The sequence below is a fragment of the Phacochoerus africanus genome, chromosome 16, assembly GCF_016906955.1.
Source record: "Phacochoerus africanus isolate WHEZ1 chromosome 16, ROS_Pafr_v1, whole genome shotgun sequence".
NCBI classification, from domain to species: Eukaryota; Metazoa; Chordata; class Mammalia; order Artiodactyla; family Suidae; genus Phacochoerus; species Phacochoerus africanus.
Window position 1 is genome coordinate 5,818,193 of NC_062559.1, and position 24,240 is coordinate 5,842,432.

At 48.6% G+C, this 24,240-nt stretch overlaps 1 protein-coding gene across 1 annotated transcript in view; it reads left to right on the plus strand.

Annotated features, from left to right (window-relative positions):
- RHEB (Ras homolog, mTORC1 binding) overlaps positions 1–23,425 on the plus strand; it is a 42,629-nt gene extending 19,204 nt beyond the window's left edge. Inside the window, exons 2-8 of the mRNA XM_047762948.1 lie at positions 4,063–4,134; positions 10,568–10,635; positions 16,866–16,948; positions 17,588–17,644; positions 17,759–17,806; positions 18,593–18,674; positions 22,913–23,425. Coding sequence (XP_047618904.1) covers positions 4,063–4,134; positions 10,568–10,635; positions 16,866–16,948; positions 17,588–17,644; positions 17,759–17,806; positions 18,593–18,674; positions 22,913–23,005 — 503 coding nt within the window. The 3' untranslated portion in view covers positions 23,006–23,425. The remainder of the gene's footprint in view (positions 1–4,062; positions 4,135–10,567; positions 10,636–16,865; positions 16,949–17,587; positions 17,645–17,758; positions 17,807–18,592; positions 18,675–22,912) is intronic.
- Positions 23,426–24,240: the final 815 nt, after the last annotated feature.

Here is a 24,240-nt window from a genome sequence, read left to right on the forward strand (position 1 = left end):
ACACAAGGAATTATTCTGGCAAAAGCAGACAGTGTAGTTCAACCCAAGTCACAGTGCAGGTTGAAAGCACACTGTCAACTTCAGGAGTAACTGGGACACCAGATTTAAAACTCCAGGTCCTTAGGGAGCAAGCTGGATTTCTCAATCAGACTGGGCCTCAGAAAAGGGACTATTCATTAGCAGAAGAGAGACTGAAAAAAGCTGGGTCTCCCTTGGGTCTCTCATCCTTGGACTCTCCCCTGAGGGGAGATCATTAATTATTTGAATTAAGAAGGGCCAGGAAGCGACATCTGCAGACTGGACGCAGCTGTTTTCTGCTGTTTCCATTAAAAAGAATTATAAGGAAACGTTGACATATTGGCAAGTCAGCGCCAGATGATAATTATTCTTAGTAAATAACCACCACTGTTCCCAGTGGTCTCAGTCCGGTTAGAGTAATTTCTGGCTTTAAGGACCCCCTCATCACTCTCCCCCTGGAAAGCAGCCCTTGATCACCTGAAAACTTTTCCCCTCAGAACTTCATCCTTTGGGTTTTGTCCTTACCAAACCCAGATTCTGAAACACTAATAATTTCATGAAGACATTTCAACAATGATCCTGCTCTCAGAAGTTGCATTAATTGGTACAATCGGAAGAGAATCTCAACTCCAGATTAACTCTTTGGAGAAATGTTATAACAATACAGGAAGGATCTGAAATAAATGGAAAAGCAGCACATGCCCAGATGTGTTTGTCAACTCAGAGAGACATAAATCATTTATTTTTTCTGAAACGATTTTATTTTATTTTATTTTAGGACCTCACCTGCAGCATATGCAAGTTCCCAGGCTAGGGGTCAAATTGGAGCTGCAGCTGCCCACCTACACCACAGCCACACTGGATCCAAGCCGCACCTGCAACCTGCACCACAGCTTGTGGCAATGCAGGATCCTTAAACCCACTGAGAAAGGCCAGGGATAGAGCCTACATCCTCAGGGATGCTAATCTTAACCTGCTGAGCCACAACAGGAACTCCCTTTTTTAAAGGCCACGTCTGTGGCATATGGAAATTCCCAGGCTGGGGTCAAATCAGAGCTACAGCTGTCGGCTTACACCACAGCCACAGCAACGAGGGATCCAAGCCACTTCTGCGACCTACACCACAGCTCTTGGTGACACCACATCCTTAACCAACTGAGCAAGGCCAGGGGTCAAACTCGAATCCTCATGGATACTAATCGGGTTCGTTTCCTCTGCGCCACAACGGGTACTCCTTGTTCACTATTTTTAACCCAGGTCTACTTTTAAAAAGTTATAAAAATCATTGTTAATTATGTTTTTAATACTTCAAAAGCTCTAAAGAACTTTCTTTCTGAAATTTTTCAGTTGCTTGCTTATTTTATTAAAGAGGGTTTTTTTCCTTGCTGCTTTCATTACATAAAGTAGTTTTGTTATACTTTGAGCTAAATGCTTCTGTATGGATTAGCTTCTATAACAAGGTTTCTTTGGAACACAGTCTGTTTGAAGTGTGCGGAGTCCTGGGCCACCGTGCATCCCTGTGTCACAGGCAGGCCCGTGCTTAGACATCAGCACAGACTAGATACGTGTTTCCTAGTCATGTGTTTGGAACTGAGATCTCCTGCAGCACCTGAGTGTGCGGAGTGCCCTCTGGAGGCCTGAGCCCTAGTGTCTGCGATGTGCCAGGCACTGGGCTGGGCTTGGTCGGCCAATTAGTGAACAGATCATTTTAGGTAACTTGAGGCACTAACAAGAGGCAAGGTGGCTGTGAGAGTGACTGGTAGGAACGGGCACCCCCGAGGCAGGGTGATCTTCCAGGAGGCTTCTCCGAAGAAGGGACATGGAGCTCAGACCAGAATGATGGAGGAAGTGAGTCTGTGCATTCAGGGATCTGGGGGCACCACCAGGACAAAGGCCCGAAGGCAGCCGCATGCTTGGCTTGGCAGGGCCCAAAGGATGTGACTGGACCCTGGGCAGGTGGGGGAAGAGGGAGTGGCAGCAGAGGAGGTTAGGGAAGGGGGGGTCTGGGCCCGAGGGCCTGGTATTGTGGGCGTGGCTAGGCGCTGAGGATTTATTCTGATGGCAGTGAGAACTTTACATGGAAATAACATTTAATTTTCAAAAGCTCTTGTAGATGGCTTTGTAGAGAGTGTTTCAGTTTTCAGTAATTCTGGAGACACTTTGCACTGTGCTTAGTATTAGTAGCTGCTCGTGAGGAGTGAGTAGGCCTGCCACCTTGGGAGGTTTCTGCTTGTCTCCAGCAGCCCCTGCTTTTAAGCTCGCTTATAATTAACTTCTGAGTGTCTGGGCACTGGCTTTGGTGTGGAGACACAGTGCCACCTGTGAAGGCACCTCGCCATGGTCTGGAGGAGGATGCCCTACCCCCCCCCCCCGGGTGGGGGACGTCATACCTCAGCCCTCCGCACGTCCTTTGAGATGGGAGTTCAGCGAGGCACAGCAAGTGTGTATTTACCAACGCTCTGAGGATGCATGAGTGAGGGGTTGGGGTGGAACTGAGGAGGGACCACTTCCTCCTTCCTGGCAGTAAAATCGGTCTGCCCTCCATATTCACAGGTTCTGTATCCAGGGGTTCAACCAACCTTGGGTGGAAAATATTGGGGGTGGGGCGTTCCAGAAAATTCCAAAAAGCCAGACTTGAATTTGTTGCGTGTTGGCAGCTATCTACATAGCATTACCATTGTATTATCAGGTATCATGAGTAATCTAGAGATGATTTAAAAGTCTATGGGGGAGTTCCCGTTGTGGCGCAGTGGTTAACGAATCTGACTAGGAACCATGAGCTTGCGGGTTCAGTCCCTGCCCTTGCTCAGTGGGTTCACGATCCGGCGTTGCCGTGAGCTGTGGTGTAGGTTGCAGACGCGGCTCGGATCCCGCATTGCTGTGGCTCTGGTGTAGGCCGGTGGCTACAGCTCCGATTCCACCCCTAGCCTGGGAACCTCCATATGCAGTGGGAGCGGCCCAAGAAATAGCAACAACAACAACAACAACAACATAAAAAGACACAAGACAAAAAAAATAAAAATAAAAAATAAATAAATAAATAAAAGTATATGGCAGTATGTGATGGATGATATGCAAATACTGCACCATTTTGTATAAGGGACTTGAGTATCCTCCGATTTTTGGGGTCTGAGGGGGGTCCTGGAACCACCGTGTGCCCGGGACACGGAGGGGCGGTTGTAATGTGACTGTGTTTGATGCACTGTTGCCTCACTGGGTACCCTGCTCTGAAGTCCTCCAGGAGAAATTTAGCTGATGGTAGTGTGGTGAGAACTTAGGGCTCTGGTTCTTGTTTGTTAACAAACAGGCTCAATTATTTCTGGTGACTTTGTGAAGTCAGAGCGCTTTTTTATTGTCTTCTCTGTGCCAAACCTTTTGAGGCCTTTGATACTCAATGATTGAGAGAGGATTTCTACCCTCAAGAAATTTTTAAAATAGGTTTTTATCACATATTTTCAGATTATCCTTTTTAAAAGCTGTACTTGGTAACACTTGTAACAGCTGTAAATGAAAGAGCCCAGAGAAACCAGTCGTGCTTTATTAATTTCGAGCTCAAAATCCAGAGCCAGATTCCAAGGACACCAGAGATGAACTTAGCCTACACCTTACTTAAGGGTTTGTTTACTTTTTTTTGGGGGGGGGGTCTTTTTAGGGCCGCACCTGCAGCTTATGGAGGTTCCCAGGCTAGGGGTCTAATCAGAGCTGTAGCTGCGACCTACACACAGCTCACGGCCACGCCGGATCCCTAACCCACTGAGCGGGGCCAGGGATCGAACCCGAAACCTCATGGTTCCTAGACGGATTCGTTTCTGCTGCACCACAGCGGGAACTGCAAGCGTTTTGTTTGCTTTTAACAGGGTATGTGATGTGCTTATTGGTCAGCGTCAGAGGAGTGTTTCTGTCACAATAGCTTCATGGGTTAAATTCCTGCAGTGTAAAGCAAAGTAATGAATTTGTCTCCTTCTAGAGTATTTTTTGGTAAAAAAGTAGAACTCAGATTTATCTGAATATGCCGGTATGTACTGACCATTGCTCTCTTTGCAGGGAAATCCTCGCTGACGATTCAGTTTGTCGAAGGCCAATTTGTTGACTCCTACGATCCAACTATAGAAAACAGTAGGTATTGTTTTCAAGAATTTATAAAACTGAGAAGCCTGCTTTTTGCCTATAAACAGTCTCTTTGTGTTCTGGAGGCTCTCATCGCAGGGGATGTTCGGTTCAACCTGTCGACTTCCAACTGGGGCCCAAAGAAATCTTCCGAACCCTTTTCCCGCTTTATACTGAACGAATTTTATTCAGCGTCCAGATCTCCCCCGCTAGAAATTGTTATTCATTGGAACCTTACATTCTCAATGCTGCTTTAAGAAAACAAATAGAGCAGTTTGGGGGTGGGGTGGGGAGGCTGCTGCTCCCAAGGCATGTGAAAGCTCCTAGGCCGGGGATCGAATCTGAGTCACTGCAGTGAAAACACTGGGTTCTTAACCTGCTGCACCGCAGGGGAACTCTGCGTCTTCTTTTCCTTCTCCACAAGAGCCTCTTCAGGGATTCCAGGCTTGAGAGGATATAAACACACACCAGATGCTTGCACCTTACTCTTCTAGAAGCGCTAGTCCTCCCCCACCTCCCCTCCCCTGCAGACCCAGAGAAGACTGTGGTGAGATGAGCTATTCTGGGGGAGGAAAAAAGTGGGCTCCAAAGCCTGTTGGCATTTCAGGCCATGTGCGGAAACAAGCACCAGAGACCAGCAGAAGCTTCAGCCTTCATCCTCTCCAGAGTCTTCCTGAAGGATTTGGAAACACTAGGACACGAGTCTTAATGGTCGCGATGGTGGCAGAGAATGTGAAGTGTGTCCGTCCAGGGAAGCTGGTCTTGTTCCAGGCGGCCTTGGAACCCTAGGCAGGCTCTGGAGCCAGTCCCCTTATGTTCTTGACACCAGGACTTAGCTAGGAGTTATGACCAGAGCATGCAGAGTTAAATGTGGGATTCGTCGAAACCTGGTTGGCATATTGGACATGAAGCCGAGACCTGACAGCAGGTTCATGAACTTTATCAGCTAAGTTCATAGATTTGACTTGCCCAAAGCTTGTGAAAGAGAGACTTAACATGAGGCTTATGACATGAGGTAGACAAACGACAGCCCACAGGTTAAAAAGGTCCCCCTGCTTTTTTGTATGGGCCCGAAAGCAAAGAATGGTTTTCATGGTTTTTTGTTTGTTGTCTTTTTTGGCCACCCCATGGCATATGAAGTCCGCAGGCCAGGGATCAGATCTGAGCCACAGTCGCGACCTACAGTGCTGCTGTGACAGAGCTGGATCCTTTAACCCACTGTGCCGGCCGGGGATTGAACCTGCGCCCCAGCCCTCCAATCCTGTTGTGCCACAGCGGGAACTCTGGGCTTTTATGTTTTTAATATTTGAATGAGTCGGAAGAAGAAAAATGTTTGTGACACAGGCGTGTTCTGTGAAATTCAGACTTCAGCATCCGTAGAGTTTATCAGAACACAGCCCCCCTCGTCCGCGTCCACTGCATTGCCTGTGGCTGTCTCCGCTCTGCCCTAGCACAGCTCTTGAGTAGTTGCCCCAGAGACCTTGTGGCCCACAAAGCCTGAGAGAGAATTTGCCAGCCTCTGGCTTCAAAGATTCAGCTGTCCTTCGTGTCCCAGGGCGCTGGTGGAGGAGAGGAAAGCGCTTGGCTGTTAAACTAACTGGGGAGACCTGTGTTTGAAAGTAACCCCTGCCGGTATCTGGAGTCCTTCTCCTGGTGCATCCCGTGTTGGTGTGTTCGGCCGGCCCGGAGTAGTACGCTGGTGTGAGGAGAGGCTAATTTGAGGGCTGCGTGAACAGGCGTGTCTGTCTCGCCCGTGGACTAAGAACATAAGAAAGCTGAGATCTCGCCCTTCATGTTTGCTGTGCGTAGCAATTTCAGATTTTGTGTCCTTCAAGATAGAAGGCTCATTTGGGAATTTTCTTCAGAGAACAGGAGAAGATAGTTTTTGTGGCACACTCTGCCCGTACAAGTGGTTTTTATAATTGTGTGTCTTTGTGCCACATAAAATGGAGTTGGAAGGAAAGTCATGGTGTTTGATATACATTTTCTTTATATGTAAGTAATGGGCCCAATGAAAGTACAACTTTCTTACCTGGATGTTATCTCAAAAACAAAATGATAGGACCCTGCTTTGAAGGCTGTCAGCATCATCTCTAATCATTAAACATGAGTTTTTAATATTTTCCTATCTAATACTGAGTGATCAATAGTCATGAATTCACAGCATTTGTTGACTCTTTAGGCGGGAGCAGAGATGAGTGTCAGAGTAAGTGAATCCCTCAAAAGTTCTGGGTATATGCAGATGTCTGCTCACCGTGCTTCCGCTTCCGACCGGCGAACGCAGGGCAGAAACCCCTCCTCCACCCTTTCTCCCACAGTTCACTGGAAAACCATTGTGCGGCAACAACAGGGAATCAGAACAGCGGTGGTTACCGTAAACTTGTTTCTAGCAACAAATGGTCAGGTGGTTTTTTGGTTTAAAAAAAAAAAAAACAAAAACAGGACTTATTTAGATCTGGGAATCTTTATTTTACACTTAACTTTATGATATAGGAAAGGTTCCTAGCAAACATTCAGAGATGATACATCTCTATAAAGTATCGCCGCAAAATTTCTAGGACTATGTCATCTTTTAAAATAGAAAAATAGGAGTTCCCCTCATGGCTCAGTGGTAACGAACCCAACTAGGATCCATGAGGTTGCAGGTTCAATCTCTGGCCCTGCTCAGTGGGTTAAGGATCCGGTCTTGCCACTGAGCTGCAGTGTAGGTCGCAGATGCTGGCATCACGTGTTGCTGTGACTGTGGCGTAGGCCAGCAGCTGTAGCTCCAATTCAACCTCTAGCCTGGGAACCTCCATATGCCACGGGTAGTATCAGTAAAACCATGATAATGCTTCCTAGTTTGGGGAAATTTCTAGACGAAATACTGCTTATGCAAATGTGCCTTCTTATATACTGTAGCGTTACTGTAACAACTCAGTGCACACTAAATTGATAGGATGAAATTTAACTAGCGGTAGTTTGTAATTTAAAGAAGGAATAGCAGCAATTTACAGTTTCTGCCATCTCAAGGTAGCACTGTTGATGAATTAATAGAGTTCCTCTCAGAAAGTTGGGTACTTCTTGGAGTTCCTGTTGTGGCGCAGCAGAAATGAATCCAGCTAGGAGCCATGAGGTTTTGGGTTCCAGCCCTGGCCAGGCACAGTGGGCTAAGGATCCAGCATTGCCGGGAGCTCTGGTGTAGGTCGCAGGTGAGGCTCTGACCCCGCGTTGCTGTGGCTGTGGTGTAGGCAAGTGGTTGTAGCTCCCATTAGATCCCTAGCCTGGGAACTTCCATATGCCTCCAGTATGACCCTAAAAAGGCCCCCAAAAAAGTTGGGAAATTCTCATTGGGAGTTTGGCTACATTGCATGGTGGGTAGACGTCTCAGGAGGATATGAATTAGGAGTTCTCAATACACTTTAGTAACACAAATCTTATTTTGTGAATATCCGGTTTTACAAATCACTCACTATCTGGCTTATTCGGCTTTCTTAGTAAGTGGCTGTTACTCTGCTTACGGCAGTGTCAGGGTTTTAGCTTGGAAATTGGATTCATTTCTCCAGCGGTTGGGACGGGGAGGGAGAGTTGAAGGGAAGCGCGGTCAGGAGAGGGCCAGCCTTCCCTTTCCCCAGGAGGCGGGGAGGCCGAAGGAGACTCCCTCCGTCCGTCCGTCCGTCCATCCAGCTGTGGGGCTGACAGACAGAGCTCGCCTTGCACTTCCCTCCGCCCGTGGGGCCCAGCCGAGGCGGCCTTCCCGCCGCAGATGGAGGGTCTTCCGTTTCGTCGCTCTGCTCCGTGTGGGAGGGTTGACATCCTTTTTGTGTGCGAGGAAATACCGAGACGTTTATGAATATCTTTCTTCTTTTATGTCCTTCCCCTTTTTACTCTCACCTCACTGGCCAGTCCCTCCCCAGCCTCCTTGGCAGAGTCTTCTCCTTCTGGGTGCCCTGGCATCACCGTGCCCCCGGGCTGCCCCTCGGCCTCTGCCTGGGCCCTGGCATGCTGCCCTCCTGCGGGAGCTGGCTTGTCTCACCACGGCCCCAGCCTCGCCTCTCCCCTGATCCCTGGGCTTTTTTCTTTAGCTGCCCTCCTTTCCCCTCAGGTACGGAACAGGCTTTCCACCTGGACAGTCCTGAGCCCGGCCCCTGGCCCCTGGCCCTGGCCTCCCTGTGCTCCTCCTCCAGGCCCTCCCTGTATCCATCGGTGGTCACTCGTTCAGCCAGTCACTCAGGCCAGAAGCTTGGGAGCCCTCCTGGCCTCCGTTCTCGCACACCTCCTCCCGGCCAATCAGAAAATCCTCTTGCTTCTACCTTTGAAACGCGTCCAGAATCCCCCGTTCTCACGCCTCCCCCCGCCCCTCTCGCCCGGGCCCCCTGTCGTCTGTAGATTGTCGGTTGTTTCTGGGGCCGCTCGGTTGTGTGTGGGCTCCCATCGGTGTTTCTCATCCGTCTGGTCCATTTCTGTCATTCACAGCTTAGCCAGAGTGAGGTTTTTAAAATATAAATCAGATCAGGTTAGTCCCCTGCTCAAAAGCCGTAGCTTTCCCATCGTACTCTGAATGAGAGCCCGCAGTCCTCCCCCTGTTCTCTAAGGCCTTCTGCCCCTTCCCTGGTTTAGGTACCTACTACCCACCAGTCGGTCTGAGCTGCCGCGACTTTCTTACTTTTTTTCCTTGCTGAGCTTTCACTTGCTGTTAAGCCTCTGCCTGGGTGCTTCTCATAGAGAAGCTACCTGACTCTGTCCGTCTGTGTCTGCCTTCCTTTACGGGGATGTCAGCGCACTGAGGTCCAAGACTGTAGCGTCTAGAACAGTGCTGGTGCTAATGAGAGGCCCTCAAGAAATAGTGCTGGAGTGAATGAGCGTTTTGTTTTAACAACACTTCATAATAATTACATTGTGCTTCATAACGGCTTCATCATTCACCAGCGTTTCTTAGGTCATTTTGAGTCTAAGATCCACTTTTGGATGTCCCCTGACCGAGGCGTCAGTGGGCAGGTTTTCACGCCAGAACCACGGCTGCCCCCTTGCCCTTTGCCCACGGGAACCAAAAGCACAGTCAGCAGGCGATGCACCCCACGTTCGGGGCTGTTACAGTGTCGGGGGGATACAGTAGAAGTCTTCCTTAGAAATGATGAAGCAGGTTATATAGGGTACTCCCTGTCTTGGTCTATTCTGATTGGGTTTTTGTCTAGTTTGACTAGTCCCTTCAGTGACGATTTCCAGAAAGGACAGGAGGAGGATGTACAGGTAGCAGTTGGCCTGAGGGGCTGGTCTGGGGTTTTCACTCACCGTGCTTTTTGCAGCAGCAAAGTGTGGTCTCTGGTGACCGCCTCTCCTCCCGCCGTCCTTTCTCTCCTGGTGAAAACCGTCGCTCGGGTAAGAGCGCCTCTTGCTGCTCATCATGGCTCTCTCATAATTTTCACTTGTCTCTTTCTGCTTTCTCTCTTGGCTGTGGCACTCAGTGGGCCCCCTCTCAGCAGTGCAAGGGCTCGATCCTGTTGCCTGGAGCCGGTCAAGCCCAGTGGTCAGCTGGGAAGACTCCTTGTGAGTCAAGATGGCTGGGACGGGGTTTGTGGAAAAAATCGGTTCCATGTAGTTATCAGGGTTCCAGATGGTTGCTTTTTAATATCCTGTTACTCTTAATCATTCTCTCATCTCTATTTGTTTGAAGTCCTGTCTCTTTAGAATTCTGGATTTTCCAGAAGTGATTTGAGTCTGAGTTTTCCACCTTGAATAAGTTGTGACAGGTTGCTTGCATCCTAAAGCTAAGTGGGAATGAAGGCTTCACACAGAACATCTATCTGTACTGTTGCAGTTTTATCTCTCAATAAAAGTGTTAAATTCTGTATGTACTGAAAGTTCGTAGCACTTCAGTTAATATTAGCTCTTTGTGCTGACACCAGTCTTGCTATAAATTAATGAAAAGTTGTGTGCTCTTGGTTCATTCTAGACCTTAGACTTTATGTAATTCACTTTTTCACAAAAGGAAAGACTGCCCACAAATAGAGCATTCACATTACTTTTGTAAGGTATAGATTGTTGCCTCGTTTGACTTTCTTTGAAAAAGGTTCAGGACTTACCTGACATTGGTTCTGTCAGTCACTGTTTCTTAGGTAATGGAAGCAGGGGGGTTCCCGCTGTGATGCAACGGGGTTGGGGTATCTCTGGGGCCCTGGGGCGCAGGTTCAATCCCCAGCATGGCACAGTGGGTTAAGGATCAGGCGTTGCTGCAGCTGTGGCTTAAGTCATAACTGCAGCTCGGATCTGATCTCTGGCCAGGGGAAAATGATGATGATGATGACGGAAGTAGGGGGGAATATCCATAAACTCATATTCTTTGTTTTGCGGGACCTTTTTATGAGCTTATTAAGGTCTCTGCTTAATTGGTTGTCATTGTTAGAGCTTTAAGTGATCTAAAGTTTTTTAAGCTAACAATTATTTCATTCCTTTTTCACTGTAGCTTTCACAAAATTGATCACAGTAAATGGACAAGAATATCATCTTCAACTTGTAGACACAGCTGGGCAGGTAAGGATGTCAGAACCCCAGGAGTTCTCAGGTGGCAGAGTGGGTTAAGGATCAGGTGTTGTCACTGCAGCAGCTCAGGTCACCATTGTGGTGTGGGTTTGACTCCTGGCCCAGGAACTTCCTTATGCCATGGGCCCCCACAAAAAAAAAAAAAAAAAAGAATCCCATTTAGGGCGTCCTGTATCTGATGTCCTGGCCCTGCCACTGATGCTTAAACACAGGACCAGGAAAACCCCCTGTGGCTTATGCATGTGTGGATATCATCAGGCTACTTTGTCTTTTCTAAGATATTTATGGAAGTTCTTCAAATAACTTGTTTTTCTGCTTGAGAATTGTTTTAAACCTATTCATCATAACATTGCGAAGGTTTATGTTTGTTACAGAGTAGTGGTTTTCTGGTTTTCTAAATGGTAATTCCATATCAGTGAGTCACATTAGTGCTTTTCTTGCCTTTAAACAAGCTGGTCGTATGGATGTATTAAATAATTACTAGATGAAGGAGTGTCAGTTTGATTTGCTAGACAGTGGGTAATTGCCAAAGGTAAGGAACCCAAAAAAAAAAAAAAAGATATACGTGGGTTATGTGACAGTGAGGTGGGGAACGGATCGCCAGAGCAGATGACTGGAAGCAGAGGGTGAAAAACATGAAGAGAACTTGAGGGAGCAAAGAAAACCCTTTGACGGTTCATTTTCCCCATTACCATGTCACCCAGTCCCGCTTTTTCTAGAAGCCATTTTGTTTAGGCTGAATCAATTGCTGTTCCCCAGAGGTGGGGCGTGTAATTCAGAAGCTGGGATGGCAGTTTCTACCTCCTCCCTGTGCATCTTACAGTCCGACCAGGAACCAGGCTAGCAGGAGGGTGAGTGTCGCGTCATCTGGTCTGCCAGGTTGAGTGGAGGCCGTTTCTGGAACCTGAGGAAACCGGGATAGACCTAGAAAGATGGACCTGTCCTACGGGTTTGGAATGAACTCCCTCTGCCTTGTGTTTGGAAGTGAACATAGAGGAACGTGTAAGCCCCCTAGTGAAGCAAAAAACAGAGCTATACTGAGTTGTTTCAGGCCTGGAGGAACCCTGGAGTTTCCAATTCTAGAAGCTTCAAATAAAAATCAAATGTGTGTGCCGCGGAGCTGTGCCATGTAGCTCAACTCACCGCACACACTCTCGTCCGCAGTGGTCATGCTGCGCTTTGACCTCAGGCCTCATGGTGGTTCTCAGCCATCCTGGGGCTTTGCCCTCTGGGGTGGCCGTCCACCAACAGAACGGGAGCCTGTAGGAACAAGGGAAACAGCAGAAGGCTCCATTCGTGACCAGCGACACAGACGAAGCAGCTGATCTTAGAGGCTTGTCTTGGGTAGAACCTCGTTCTGGAGTCTTAGTGTCGGCGCTTTTCATAGTTCAGGTGCGAGTGTAATTATTACCTCGAACAAGACGCTTCTGAGAGGAAGGGGGACACTGGTAATAATTATGCTGCAACAACAGGTGTGACCTGCGCGTGTCCTGGGTGAAGAAATACGGCCTCTGACGTGATCAAGACTGCAGTTTGCTTTTATATCTTGGCTTTTAATTTTCACTTAGCTGTAGAAATAGATTGTGCAATAGGGCAGAAGAAGAACCAGTATTTTGTGGCTGTTCGGAGTCACACGGCCTGCATTTGAATCCTAGCTTTTCATACTAACTCCGGGAGCTTGAGAAAGTTCATGAACTTTTCTGTGCCTCAAGAAGTTTTCATCTGTAGAATGGTGATGATTGTGACGTGCTTTCGAGGAGGTTTATGAGCTTGGAGAGAATTTGCTCCTCTTTGCTGCCCTGCGGCTGGAGCCGGGGCCGAGCCCCGAAGCTCATCGATGTCCACAGCTGGAGTGGGAGCCGTGCGGGAGTCCCTCGCGCTCGGAGACTGTTCCTGGAAACATTTCTCTGGAGAGAAAATTCTTTCTGTTGACCTCCTTACCCAAACAGAAGGTGTGCTCCTCTGAGGGTCTGCTTTGCTCTAAAGCATAAACGTGCACGTGGACATCACCCAGCTGTAAGCGTCTGAATGACAGAGTCACTCGAGGAGTGACACCCCCCGCCCCCCGGGTGGGAGCTCTCGGAGCGAGTGAGCCGTGTGAGGTAGGCACGAGCATAGGTTAGGTCCTGGCTCTGCTGTCCGGCTCCCTTGGGTTTTGGAACCACCGGATAAGAATGTTTAGAGAGCAGTTCCCACTGTGGCTCAGCTGGTAAGAACCTGACTAGTATCCATGAGGATGCAGGTTCAACCCCTGGCCTGACTCGGGAAGGGGGGGTGGTGAAGGATCCGGCATTGCCATGAGCTGTGGTGTAGGTCCCAGATGTGGCTCGGATCTTGTGGTGGTGTAGGCTGGCAGCTGTAGCTTTGATTCAGCCCCTGGCCTGGGAACTTCCGTGTGCTACAGGTGCAGCCCCAAAAAGGAAGAGGAAAAAGGAGAATACTTAAGAGAATTTTTGCACAAAATATGTTCGAACTTAACTACCTTGAATAATTGTTCTCATTGCATAATAGTTCCTAAAGGCTGTGTTCACAGTAAGGGAAAGGTTATGCTTAGGTCTCTACCGTTCAGCGTGATGCCCCAGGGGCCTTGCCTCATCCTGGGTCCTGCCCTCTCTCTGGAGAAAGAGGCTGAGAGGACACATTTACTGCTCCAAGAACTGCTTTTAAATTGGTTTCATATGGGCTGGGCCAGGGCTGGGGCTGGGACCGCCGGTGGTGAGGGAGGTGATTGGCAGTTTCACTGGAAGTGGGCTGTGCTCGGTGTGTTCCCTAGCTTACACATTCGAGGAGCAGAACTGCGTGTGATGCGTTGCTATATAACAATATGTGGTAACAAGTTGTTTATTTAATAGCTTGTGTTATAAAGCTGGTTTAATTGCCCAGCTAGGGATGATCGTGGACATAGTTGAATACAAGTTGACTATTTTTAGTTCGAGGGAAATAGTTCGTTTTGGCCTAATTGAAATAAATTCAATAATACGTGAGTCAGAGACAGTCGATTTTGTAATGTCAAATTCCATCTTTAAAAAAAACAAGTGGGATTTTTTGTTTTTGTTTTTTTCATGTTTAAAGAAAAATAATAGGAATTCCCATCACGGTTCAGTGGTAACGAACCCAGCTAGTAACCATGAGGACACAGGTTCGATCCCTGGCCTCGCTCAGTGGGTTAAGGATCCAGTGTTGCCGAGAGCTGTGATGTAGGTCACAGATGCAGCTCAGATCTGGTGTGGCTGTGGCCGTGGTGTAGGCCAGCGGCTGTAGCTCCAGTTCAGCCCATAGCCTAGGCACTTCCATATGCCATGGGTGCAACCCTAAAAAGATGAAGGAAGGGAGGGAGGGAGGAAGGAAATACACGTTAGAGAAATACAAATAACACAAAAAGGTAAATAGTAAAAAAAAATTGAATCTTTCCCACTCTAGCTCTTCTAGCTCCACTCCACCAACAGTAAGCCGTTTTCAGTTTCTAATAAACACTTCCAAGCTAGTTTATATATGAACATGTAGATGCAGTTTCAAGTTAACAGGTCTCTCCAGCTCCATGGGTACCTAGACCTTTTCCCCGGTGGCTGCTTAATAGCCCTGTTTGGATACATTGTAATTTGCCTATTGATCAGCAGTCAGGTCATTTCCTGTCATGTCACCACCAGCAGTGCAGAGTGCAGTCCGTATCTGGTGTCATCTGAGACAGATGGGTGTATGGAGGAAGGCTTCCTGGGTGTGGGATTCCTGGATCATAGGGCCGCATTCTTGGCAGCAGTGAACAGGAGTGCCTGCTTCCTGACTCCCTGGCCAGCACAGTGTGGTACCAGGTTTTCTGATACATGCCAGTCTGCTGGGTGGAAAAATAGTATCTCAGTGTCATTTAATAAGTATTTTCTTCTTGCAAAGGAAGCTGACCACATTTTCCTATGTTTGAGGACAGAGTTTCTTTTCTGTGAATTTTCTCTCTGTTCCTAGACTCCACCCTGTTTATTTGGAGGATGGTCTTTGTTGATTTGAAAGACCCTTTAAATAAAATGTTTTTTAAATGAAAAAAAAAAAAGACCCTTTAATATGCGAAGAGAATTAGCATTTTGTATGTGATGGAGCCACAAGTTTTTGTTTTATTTTCAGTCTGTCTTTTGTTCATGGTTTTTGTTTGGAAGATTTTCAGCCATGAAGTACTTTCTTCATTTTCATATTGTTGAATTTATTTCTCTTTTTAACCGATACTAGCTTTTTAAAAATCTTTCATCTACTGTGTACCTAGTTCCAGCTTTCATCTTCAACTCTTTGATTCCTCTGCAGTACGTTTTTGCTAAGGTGTGAGCTGGAGATCTGGCTTATCCACTTAGCCCCGATGGCTCTGCATTTGTTCCCTCTACACTTTGTTGAGGGTTACTTTTTATCCTTACTGATTTGAAATGTCAGTATCATCATATGCCTGATGGCCCTATCCGTTTGGGTCTCTGTAGATTTCCCAGTCTGCTCCATCATGAGCCAGTGCTGCTCTATTTTCATTACCATAGGTTTGTGGTTTCCACCCACCTGCCTCTGCAATTGCTGTTTTTTTCTCAGAAAGCATGCTTTTTATCAGGAGTGTATTATATGTGTGTATTGATTTAGGATTAATTAATGGATACCCCTATGACTCTGCGTATTCTTGCTGGAAACTGCGTGCAGGACACTTCCACTGATTTAAGTCTTTTCTTTCTTGGGCGTATTTTAAGATTATCTTCAGATGGATCATCTACTTTTATTTTCTTAGGTTTATTCCTAGGAGTTTTGTTCTTTTTGGTTGTTATTACAGTTGAGGGTCTTTTTCCTCCATTTTACTTTCTAACTAGTTGTATTTTACACTGTGCCTCTTTTTTGTTTTGTTTTGTTTTGTTTTGTTTAGGGCTGCACCTGCAGCATATGGAAGTTCCCAGGCCGGGGGTCCAATCAGAGCTGGAGCTGCCAGCCTACGCCATGGCAACGCCAGATTCGAGCCGCATCTGCAGCCTACACCACAACTCACGGCAACACCGGATCCTTAACCCACTGAGTGAGGCCAGGGATCGAACCCGTAACCTCATGGTTCCTAGTCGGATTTGTTAACCACTGAGCCACGACTGGAACTCCTGGAATTTTGTTATTTAATCTGGGTGAAAAGATGTCATTCTGTTAAGGCTTTGTTTTTCATCATCAACACTTAAATGGATTCAGCTTAATGAAAGTTGTACTAGTACTGAAACCAAAAGTTTTAGTTTGCATGTGTAGTAAGATCTGTGATATTGAAATGCTGTCATCTCGTTAATAATGTATAATAGCAAAGCTGATAGTAAAAACTTTTCTTTGATTTTTTTTTTTTTTTTAAGACACTTAGGGCAGCGATTCCGAGTCAGCATAACCATACTGGAATTGCAGAGTTAACAGGGACGGTTACATGATGGTGGTGGCTTTGCCGTAATTTTTCTCTAATAGCACTTGGGATGTGTGGTATGTTAACAGTTATGTTTCAGCTGAGGGTGAAAGGCGTGTACCACACAGGGGCACTCTTGAATACTGCATTGACATTAGAAATTTCTATATGCTGTAATAATTCTGTATCTAAAGCAGCGGGGTTTTTCATAAAGCTGTATAAAACTGGTACTCATATGCTGTTGCATCATGGATACCTTTCTTTTTAATCCCTAAAGTTGCTCAATAAATAGTTGGTTTGATCCTAAGAAGCCTGAGTCTACTGCCTGAGTCTAGTGTCTTGTTTCTCTTCTCTCCTCCTCTTCAAATGCTCGTGGCAACCCAACAGTGACTGGGGCTAGGCCCTCATGGCTCAGTGCAGGAAATACAGATTGATGGACCAAACCCGGAGCCCTTGTGCATCTCCTGTGAGGGCTAAGAGACACTGGACTGTCACCTCCAAGAGATGCGATGGTGCTTTTCCCTTGGTCCAAGACCACGGAGCCTGTGGTCTTGTCATCCCTCCGTCCCTCCAGGAGCTACTGCGGACAGTAGCCTTCCCTCCGGAGTCTGAGACTAGCCAGAGTCACTCTTCTGTACTGGCTTAAAGCCTACGATTGCCCCCAAACCAGTCTTTAATCAATCTTGGGTGTATGGGCTATGTTTCTAAAGAAGGTATTAATCTACTTTTTGTTTGCTTTGAGTTCTTTGATGAGGTGACACGTGAGAAACTTGGGGCAAAGGGTACTGGTTATGCTCTGTGAACACTCTGCTCACATGTGATCGTGTTTCTTCCACAGGATGAATATTCCATCTTCCCTCAGACATACTCCATAGATATTAACGGTTATATCCTCGTGTATTCTGTTACATCAATCAAAAGGTAAGACTCCCTTCTCCTGCTTGCCTGAGTGTACTTGCTGGGCATAGGTAGCATCAGCCCTCCAAGGGATGACGCTGTCCTTGCTGGTACCTACAGCTGGACTTGCATGATTTCGAGGGGTTGTCTGGTGCAGCAAGCAGGTCGTTAAGGGGGAAGACGATCCCAGAAGGTGTTCTCACACTGACGGCAGGAAACCTCTGCCTCTTGCCTCAGGCTGCCTGCATAGGTAATGCGCGAACGCCGTCTGAGCTTGGCTGCTAATTGACACGGAAAACGCACTCCTTGATTTACTCTGGGTCTGTTTTCACCGTGTCAGTATGGAGCACAGACCGCGTGTGCGTAGAGCCTTCGCGTTTGGGAACGGTCTACGAATGTTTATTCAGAGATTCACTCAGCCTAGACTTTCCTATTTGAATATCGCCCCTGCTCCACTTGGAGTAGTGTCAGTAAGGGTGCTGAGTGTCGAATACACACGCGAGGGAAAGAGTGGTGAGAGACAGTAAAGGAATTGCTTGTGTTCGGTTTATAGGAAAACAGTGAGTCTGACAGTTTCGGTTTTTCCCACTATACACGTGACATAACAGACGCTTTAAAGCATCACTAAAATGAGTGTCTAATTTCATGCTTTTTGTTTTATAGTTTTGAAGTGATTAAAGTCATCCATGGCAAATTGTTGGATATGGTGGGGAAAGTGCAGTAAGTAATAACGGTTTCGCTCGTTTGATAGATGTACTCAGAACAGTATCTCGGGAACAATCAAATCAGGCACTGATCTGTGTCCTTTGGCTTTTTTTCCCCTTGTATTAATAGAATACCTATTATGTTGGTCGGGAATAAGAAAGACCTACATATGGAAAGGTAGGTAGCTTCTAAATAATTACTGATTTATAAAGTCAGGTCTAAGATGACTTAGTCACCGAAGTTCCGTTTTTAATTAATGTTCTTAAAGCAAGAATATTTTTAGTGGTAGCATATCTGTGTTTGGGGGTTCCAAAATGGGGCGGTGTTTGTGCGGAGCAGAAGCAGAACTTCAGTGAAGATCTCACACACCTTGGAAAGGGTTTCCTCTAAAAAAGAGCAAGCACGATAGACAGTTGTCTTTGGATTCTTGTACCATTTTGCATAACGCAGATTCTGAAAAGACAATGGTAGCACTCATTTTATTCAACAGATAGTTTCGGAGAGTGCCAGGCTTAGGGCTCAGAGCGATGGACAAGGAGGCAGGGGCCCCATTCCCTGGAGCCGAGCATCTCGGGAGGAAGAGAGCCGCTGGCCGAGTGCCCACAGCCCGTGCACAGCAGGGCTCAGCTGTGGCCCTTTCAGAGATGCCCGTCTCTGGGTGCCTCGCTGACCATGAAAGAGTCAATTGTGACGGGTACCAGAGTGCCCGGGGCCTGTTCCCCGAACTTCCAGAGCTCTTGCTGGAGCGCAGGTAACCCCGTGGGGCGGCGTCTGCTCTGTTCCCCAGCTCAGGGGTAACGAAACCGCTCCTCTGCCCTACGTCCTGCAGGATAGCCTTGAGCAGAGCTTGCTTCTGCCTCGTAAGAAACTGGCGAAAGTGGAGCCTGTGTCCCAAGTCAAGTCACAGGTGTTTGATGTAATAAAGAGCCGAGTCCTTGAAGTGAGATGTTCTCCTTCCTTTAGGGTGATCAGTTATGAAGAAGGGAAAGCGTTAGCAGAATCTTGGAATGCAGCTTTTTTGGAATCTTCTGCTAAAGAAAATCAGGTACTTTTTTTTATTATTATGATTGTATTGAGGTGTAGGTAGTATATTTTAAAAACGCTTGCATCACGAGCCCGGGTTCCTCGTCGTGAGTGTTGCCCGGGTGCCCGCCGCCCTCACCACGCCCGCTCCACCTTCATCCTCCCGCCGTTCCTGCCGCCCAGCCCTCGGGTTGCCTTAGGAGGATACTAGTGATGCTTTAGGTCAGTCAGTATTCTGCTTATGCGGGACCTAGAATGTCTGTAGGCAAAGCAGAAAGTAATGCACAGTGAGGGAAATACCTTTGAAAACACGCGTTCTTAGGTTTGACCTCGTGTTCTCCATGATGTCCGCACAGGGGGTTTGTATCTGGAAGGAGCGCCATCAAACCCAGTGATGGGCAGATCCATTTGTCCCCATGTCCCCAGGTGAGGGATGGTAAATCTGTGCGGTCAGTTCCCAGGTGCCACAGAGCAAGAGATGGACCTGCATCCCTTTAGTCGCTGAGTGCAGAGTGAGAGCGGGGATCGCAGGAGGTAAGGGTGCGAGGGCTGCCCATGCTGCAGAACTGAATGAAATCAGACGTTTATGAGGCGGGTCTGTCCTTAAGATCATCGGAGTGAACTGGCTGATTCTGGAAGTGAGATGTTTAAGATCCAAAGAGCTAAAAAATAACTCTTCTGAGATCCCTGGGCACTGCTTATGGTGTGACGTATGAACTTCGGTTTAACCCAGATTTGGTCGTCTCCTCTCCAGCAGGCTTTCTGACGGATGGGAAGAGAGGGCCTTGCGACCAGAGACTAATAGAGATTCACGTGTCCTTGCGGGAGGGGTGGAGACGGTTCTGTGTTCACAAGTCTGTGTGTGAACCTTAACTGGAATCCGGTGCTAAAGTCCCTCATGTAAAAAACATTTTCGGTCAAGTGGGGAGATTGAATTATGTTCTGGATACATTTGGGAAATCGCATTCAGTGTTTAGGTGCAGTGATGGTGTGGGGTTGTGAAGAGAGTATCCTGATACTTAGGAAAGGAAGGCAGAGTATTTAGGGCACCAGGTTCCATAATGTCCTCAGCGTAGTTTCGAATGGGATTCAGAGAGCAGGGCCTCGGGGGTTACTGTACGGCTGTCCCCATTTTTCTCTGTATGTGAAATTTGCATAATAAAAATTTGAAGGTGGGTCAAAGGTACAGACTCCGTGCATCAAGTCAGTAGGTCCTGGGCTTGAGATGTGCAGCCTGACGACTCATTCGCAGGGCTGTGTATTGGAGGCTGGCTAAGAACAAAGGCAGGTCTTAAGCGTTCTCGGCACCAGAACGTTTGTCACCATGTGTGACCAGACTCACTGTGGGGACCATTTCATAGTATGTACATGTATCGAGTCATCATGCACCTAATATATGTCAGGCGTCAGTTTAACTGCAGTTGTGTATTTTGTTTTTGCTTTTGCTCTTTAGGGCTGCACCCTCGGCGTATGCAAGTTCCCAGGTTAGGGGTCGAATCAGAGCAGCAGCTGCCGACCTACGCCACAGCTCACGGCAACATGGGATCCGAGCCTCATCTGCGATTACGCCACAGCTCACGGCAATGCCGGATCCCTGACCCTCTGATCGAGGCCAGGGATCAAACCTGCATCCTCACGGATGCTAGTCAGACTCATTTCCCCTGCGCCACCACGGGAACTCCTATCATGTGTCTCAATTTAAAAACATTTTTGAGGTGGAGGAGTGCAGTGGAATGGCGCCAAGCGATTTTTAGTTCTGTTTGCTCCCTTTGCTCTGGTTTCTCTTTGGTGAAAATGTGAGGATCGTAAAGCAGTGCTTTTATTTGATTTTAGATGACATAGGCGTCGGCGGCAGCGCTGTTTCGCTGTTGGTGTGGGTCCACACAGCCCCTGCGCAGTGTGCGTGTGTGAGAGCGAGCGAGCTCATGCTCGCCGTGAGTGCGTTACTGGTCTGTGACTGGCAGTTGCTTTATTAGTATCTTTTAGGTCAGGCGTGTTCTCAGGTTCATTTACCTTTTGAAGGTGACCTGTCGTGGTTTAAGGTGTGGTACTAAAGTACCATGTGGTCGCAGGATACAGGCCTCTCTCTCTCGTTTGTTTTACTGTAGCTTAAGGTTGCTAATGTGGTTCTGGATAGATTTATTCCACAAACTTTTAGCTTCCTTTAGAAGGTAGTATGCTGCTTTTTGAATACCCAGATAAAAGATGAATTGTCCTAAATTAAAATGAAAACATTCCAACTGCTATAAATCTTTCAAAGTTTTGATAAATTTAACACATTTACCTGATATTAGCCAAAACTCCGAAAGAAGGCGGGGTGCAGCATGGTAGCCTCAGGCATCTTCAGCCAGAGCAGCTTGAGGATCAGATGATCCCGATGCCCTTTGTCTTTGTTGCTCTAGCTTCTTCAGCAAATCAGCAGATACTTATTGGATGTGACAATCTTCTAAGGCAAAAAGATTCTTGTACGCAAATTAGGCAAGTACAATGATGACACGCAAATCCTGGGAAAGCAGCGTCCTGATCAGTTATCTTAAATGTGCTGGAGACGTCTCAGCTCTTGGGCGTGTCTCTTCTACTCACCTTGTCTTTGACTGCGCCGAAGCGAATTGGATCCTAAGCCTAGCGGGGAGGACTCCAAGTGATCTGATGGAGTCCTTACACAACACGTGTAAGTGATTCTAATCCACACGCACACTGCAAGCTTAGCGAGTGTTTACAGTTCAGAGAGACACGTCAGTGGTCACGTGATCAGAAACCAATCTGCGTGAACTGAAATTTCTTACTGATAAATTTTCAAGTGTAGCTTTCTGTTACTTCCCAGAAATCCTGTATTTTAAAACACACTGTCCTCGGTAGAGTCCTGTCACATCTGTGGATAACAAAGTACACAGGAGTGAAAATGACCCTGGGGGACGTGTCTGCAGGTCTGGCTCATTTGCTGGGCGGGGCCTTCACAAACTCTATTTCAGCTTCTCGAGGAAAGAGAGACGCCAGTGGCCCTGATCAGACGAGAGAGGCGGGCCTGGGGCCGGCTCTGGCTGAACGAGGGGCGCCTCATTCATGCAGCGGGAAGGCAGGAACAGAGTAGCTGAGCCCGGGTTCTCGGGGCTGGTCCTTTGCGGGTGGAGTGTGAGCGTCTTTGACGAGCACGGCTTCAGCCCCTCGAGTGTGAGCCTGGGGAGCGGTTTAGAAAACCTGGTGGAAGGAAGAGGCAGGAAACCTTCACCAGGGGGAGGGACCAGACGGGGGACCTGTGGTTGTGGCGCTGCAGCGGGTCGGTCCCCTTTGGGTTCTGGGTCCTGGAGGTAGCGAGAGGAGGCTGCGCGGGGCTGGCGGGCAGCAGGCAGGCGGGGGAGGGGTCGGAGGGCGGGGGCTGCAGAGTCCACGCTGGCCCCGAAGGCGGGTGAGGACGAGAAGCGCTTCCGGGCAGGGAAGACGGGCTTGGATCAGGGAAGCAGGTTGCCGTGGGGCTGAGGCCTGTCGCGTGCAGGATACGGAGACAGCGAGGGGGGAGCTGGGCGTGGGGGGCCGTGACCTGGGGGCGCCGAAATCGAGGCACCTGGGGGGCATTTGGATGGTCATCCCAGTGGCCGTTTCTAAGGACAGGGGCTGACGTCCGGCTGAGTGCGGCCTTTCTGCCCTAGTGACGGCGGCTTCTCCTGCGGCTCAGAGAGGGCAGGTCACGGGTGTGAGAGGCCAGGGAGCGGCGGGTGGCGGGGAGGCAGAGGTGCTGCTCGGAAGGAGGAGGGTTTGTAGGTGGCGAGAGGAGGCCGGCCGAGGGGACGGAGGGGATCTGTGTCATCCGACGGCCAAAGCTGAGGTTTCAAGGAGGTGGCCCTGGGGTGGGGGGGTGACGCGCGAAGAGCCCCAGCCCTGCTTTAGGTCCCCGGACACCAGGGGCATGAGCCCGGGGGCGGGGCTGCTGACGTGGGACCCTGAGCATCCCGAGGCCCCGTGGAGAGAGGCGTGGGCGCAAGTGCAACCGGAGCAGGTGGGGGGGGTGGCGGCTCCTGGGGCTTCCTGTCGTGACTGATGGGAATGGGGGTCCAGAGCGTGCTTTGAGGCCAGTTTGGCGGTCTCAGGTCAGGTGGGGATGCGGGCGGCGGTACGGGAAGTGGGGACGGCTCGGCAGCTCTGGGCCCGCTCCTCAGCCTGCACCCCGACCCTCCCGGGCAGGAGGCGGTGGGCCGTCCTGGTCGGTGTCATCAGAGCCCTGCCCTCTGCCTGACACCGTCCTGGCTTTCGCTTTGTTTTCAGACTGCTGTTGATGTCTTTAGAAGGATAATTTTGGAGGCAGAAAAAATCGATGGCGCTGCTTCACAAGGCAAGTCGTCCTGCTCGGTGATGTGAGCCTGCACAGAACCGAGGACACTGGGACTCTCCCGCCTGAGGAAGCAAACCGTCCTTGTCCTTCAAGATAAACTCTGCTCCATTTCTCTTCTGTTAACCTGAAAGATTTCATTTGGGTCAGAGCTTTTCCCCCACCACCCCCCTTTCAGATTATGTTAAACTCTGACTCTGTCCAAATGAGTTCACTTCCATTTTCAAATTTTAAGCAATCATATTTTCAATTTATATATTGTATTTCTTAATAATATTATGACCAAGAATTTTATTGCATTAATTTTTCAGTGTAGTTTGTTGTTTAAAATAATGTAATCATCAAAATGATACATATTGTTACACTACTATTAACTAGGCTTCGATATATCAGTGTTTATTTCATTGTGTTAAATGTATACTTGTAAATAAAATAGCTGCAAACCTTAATCCTTATGCTGCTCAGTGTGGCTTTTTTTTTTTTTTTTGTCTTTTTGCCATTTCTTGGGCCGCTCCCACGGCATATGGAGGTTCCCAGGCTAGGGGTCGAATCGGAGCTGTAGCCACTGGCCTACGCCAGAGCCACAGCAACGCGGGATCCAAGCCGAGTCTGTAACCTACACCACAGCTCACGGCAATGCCGGATCCTTAACCCACGGAGCAAGGGCAGGGACCGAACCCGCAAGCTCATGGTTCCTAGTCGGATTCGTCAACCACTGCGCCACGACGGGAACTCCTCAGTGTGGCTTTTAAGGAAGAAAACCTGTCCACCTGAGGGCTTCTTTTCCCAGTTCGAGAAGGTTCCAGGAACTGGTGGGGGACGTGGCCACAGGTAGAGGCGAGCAGGGCCCTCACATGGCCGTGGGGTCAGAGTGCCTGGGTCTGGGTGGGTCTCTGTCAGCAAAGTCGAGTGGCCTGGGGACGGGGGGCTGTGAGGGGAGCACCCCCCTCCACCCTCAAGGGCCCCGGCTTGGCTGGGCTCCTCGTGCCGGTAGGGCTGGGGCTTACTTGGAGCCCTCCGGTCACCCTCCTGCTTGTCTGTCAGGCTCCCTGAAGAAAGGAGGCTTGAAGAGACACTCACCGCCCTCCTTGTGCTAATGGCGTGGTGTCCGCTGCAGACGGGATCAGACCTAGAAAATAGATTGGCCTCTCATCCCCCCACACCTCCAGGGGTTGCAAGGGTCGGGAAGGTTACCCAGTGAGTGTTCCGGGTCTGGCTTCAGGAACCCCCTCTGACCCAGACCACGCACCTCCCGCTCTGCTGG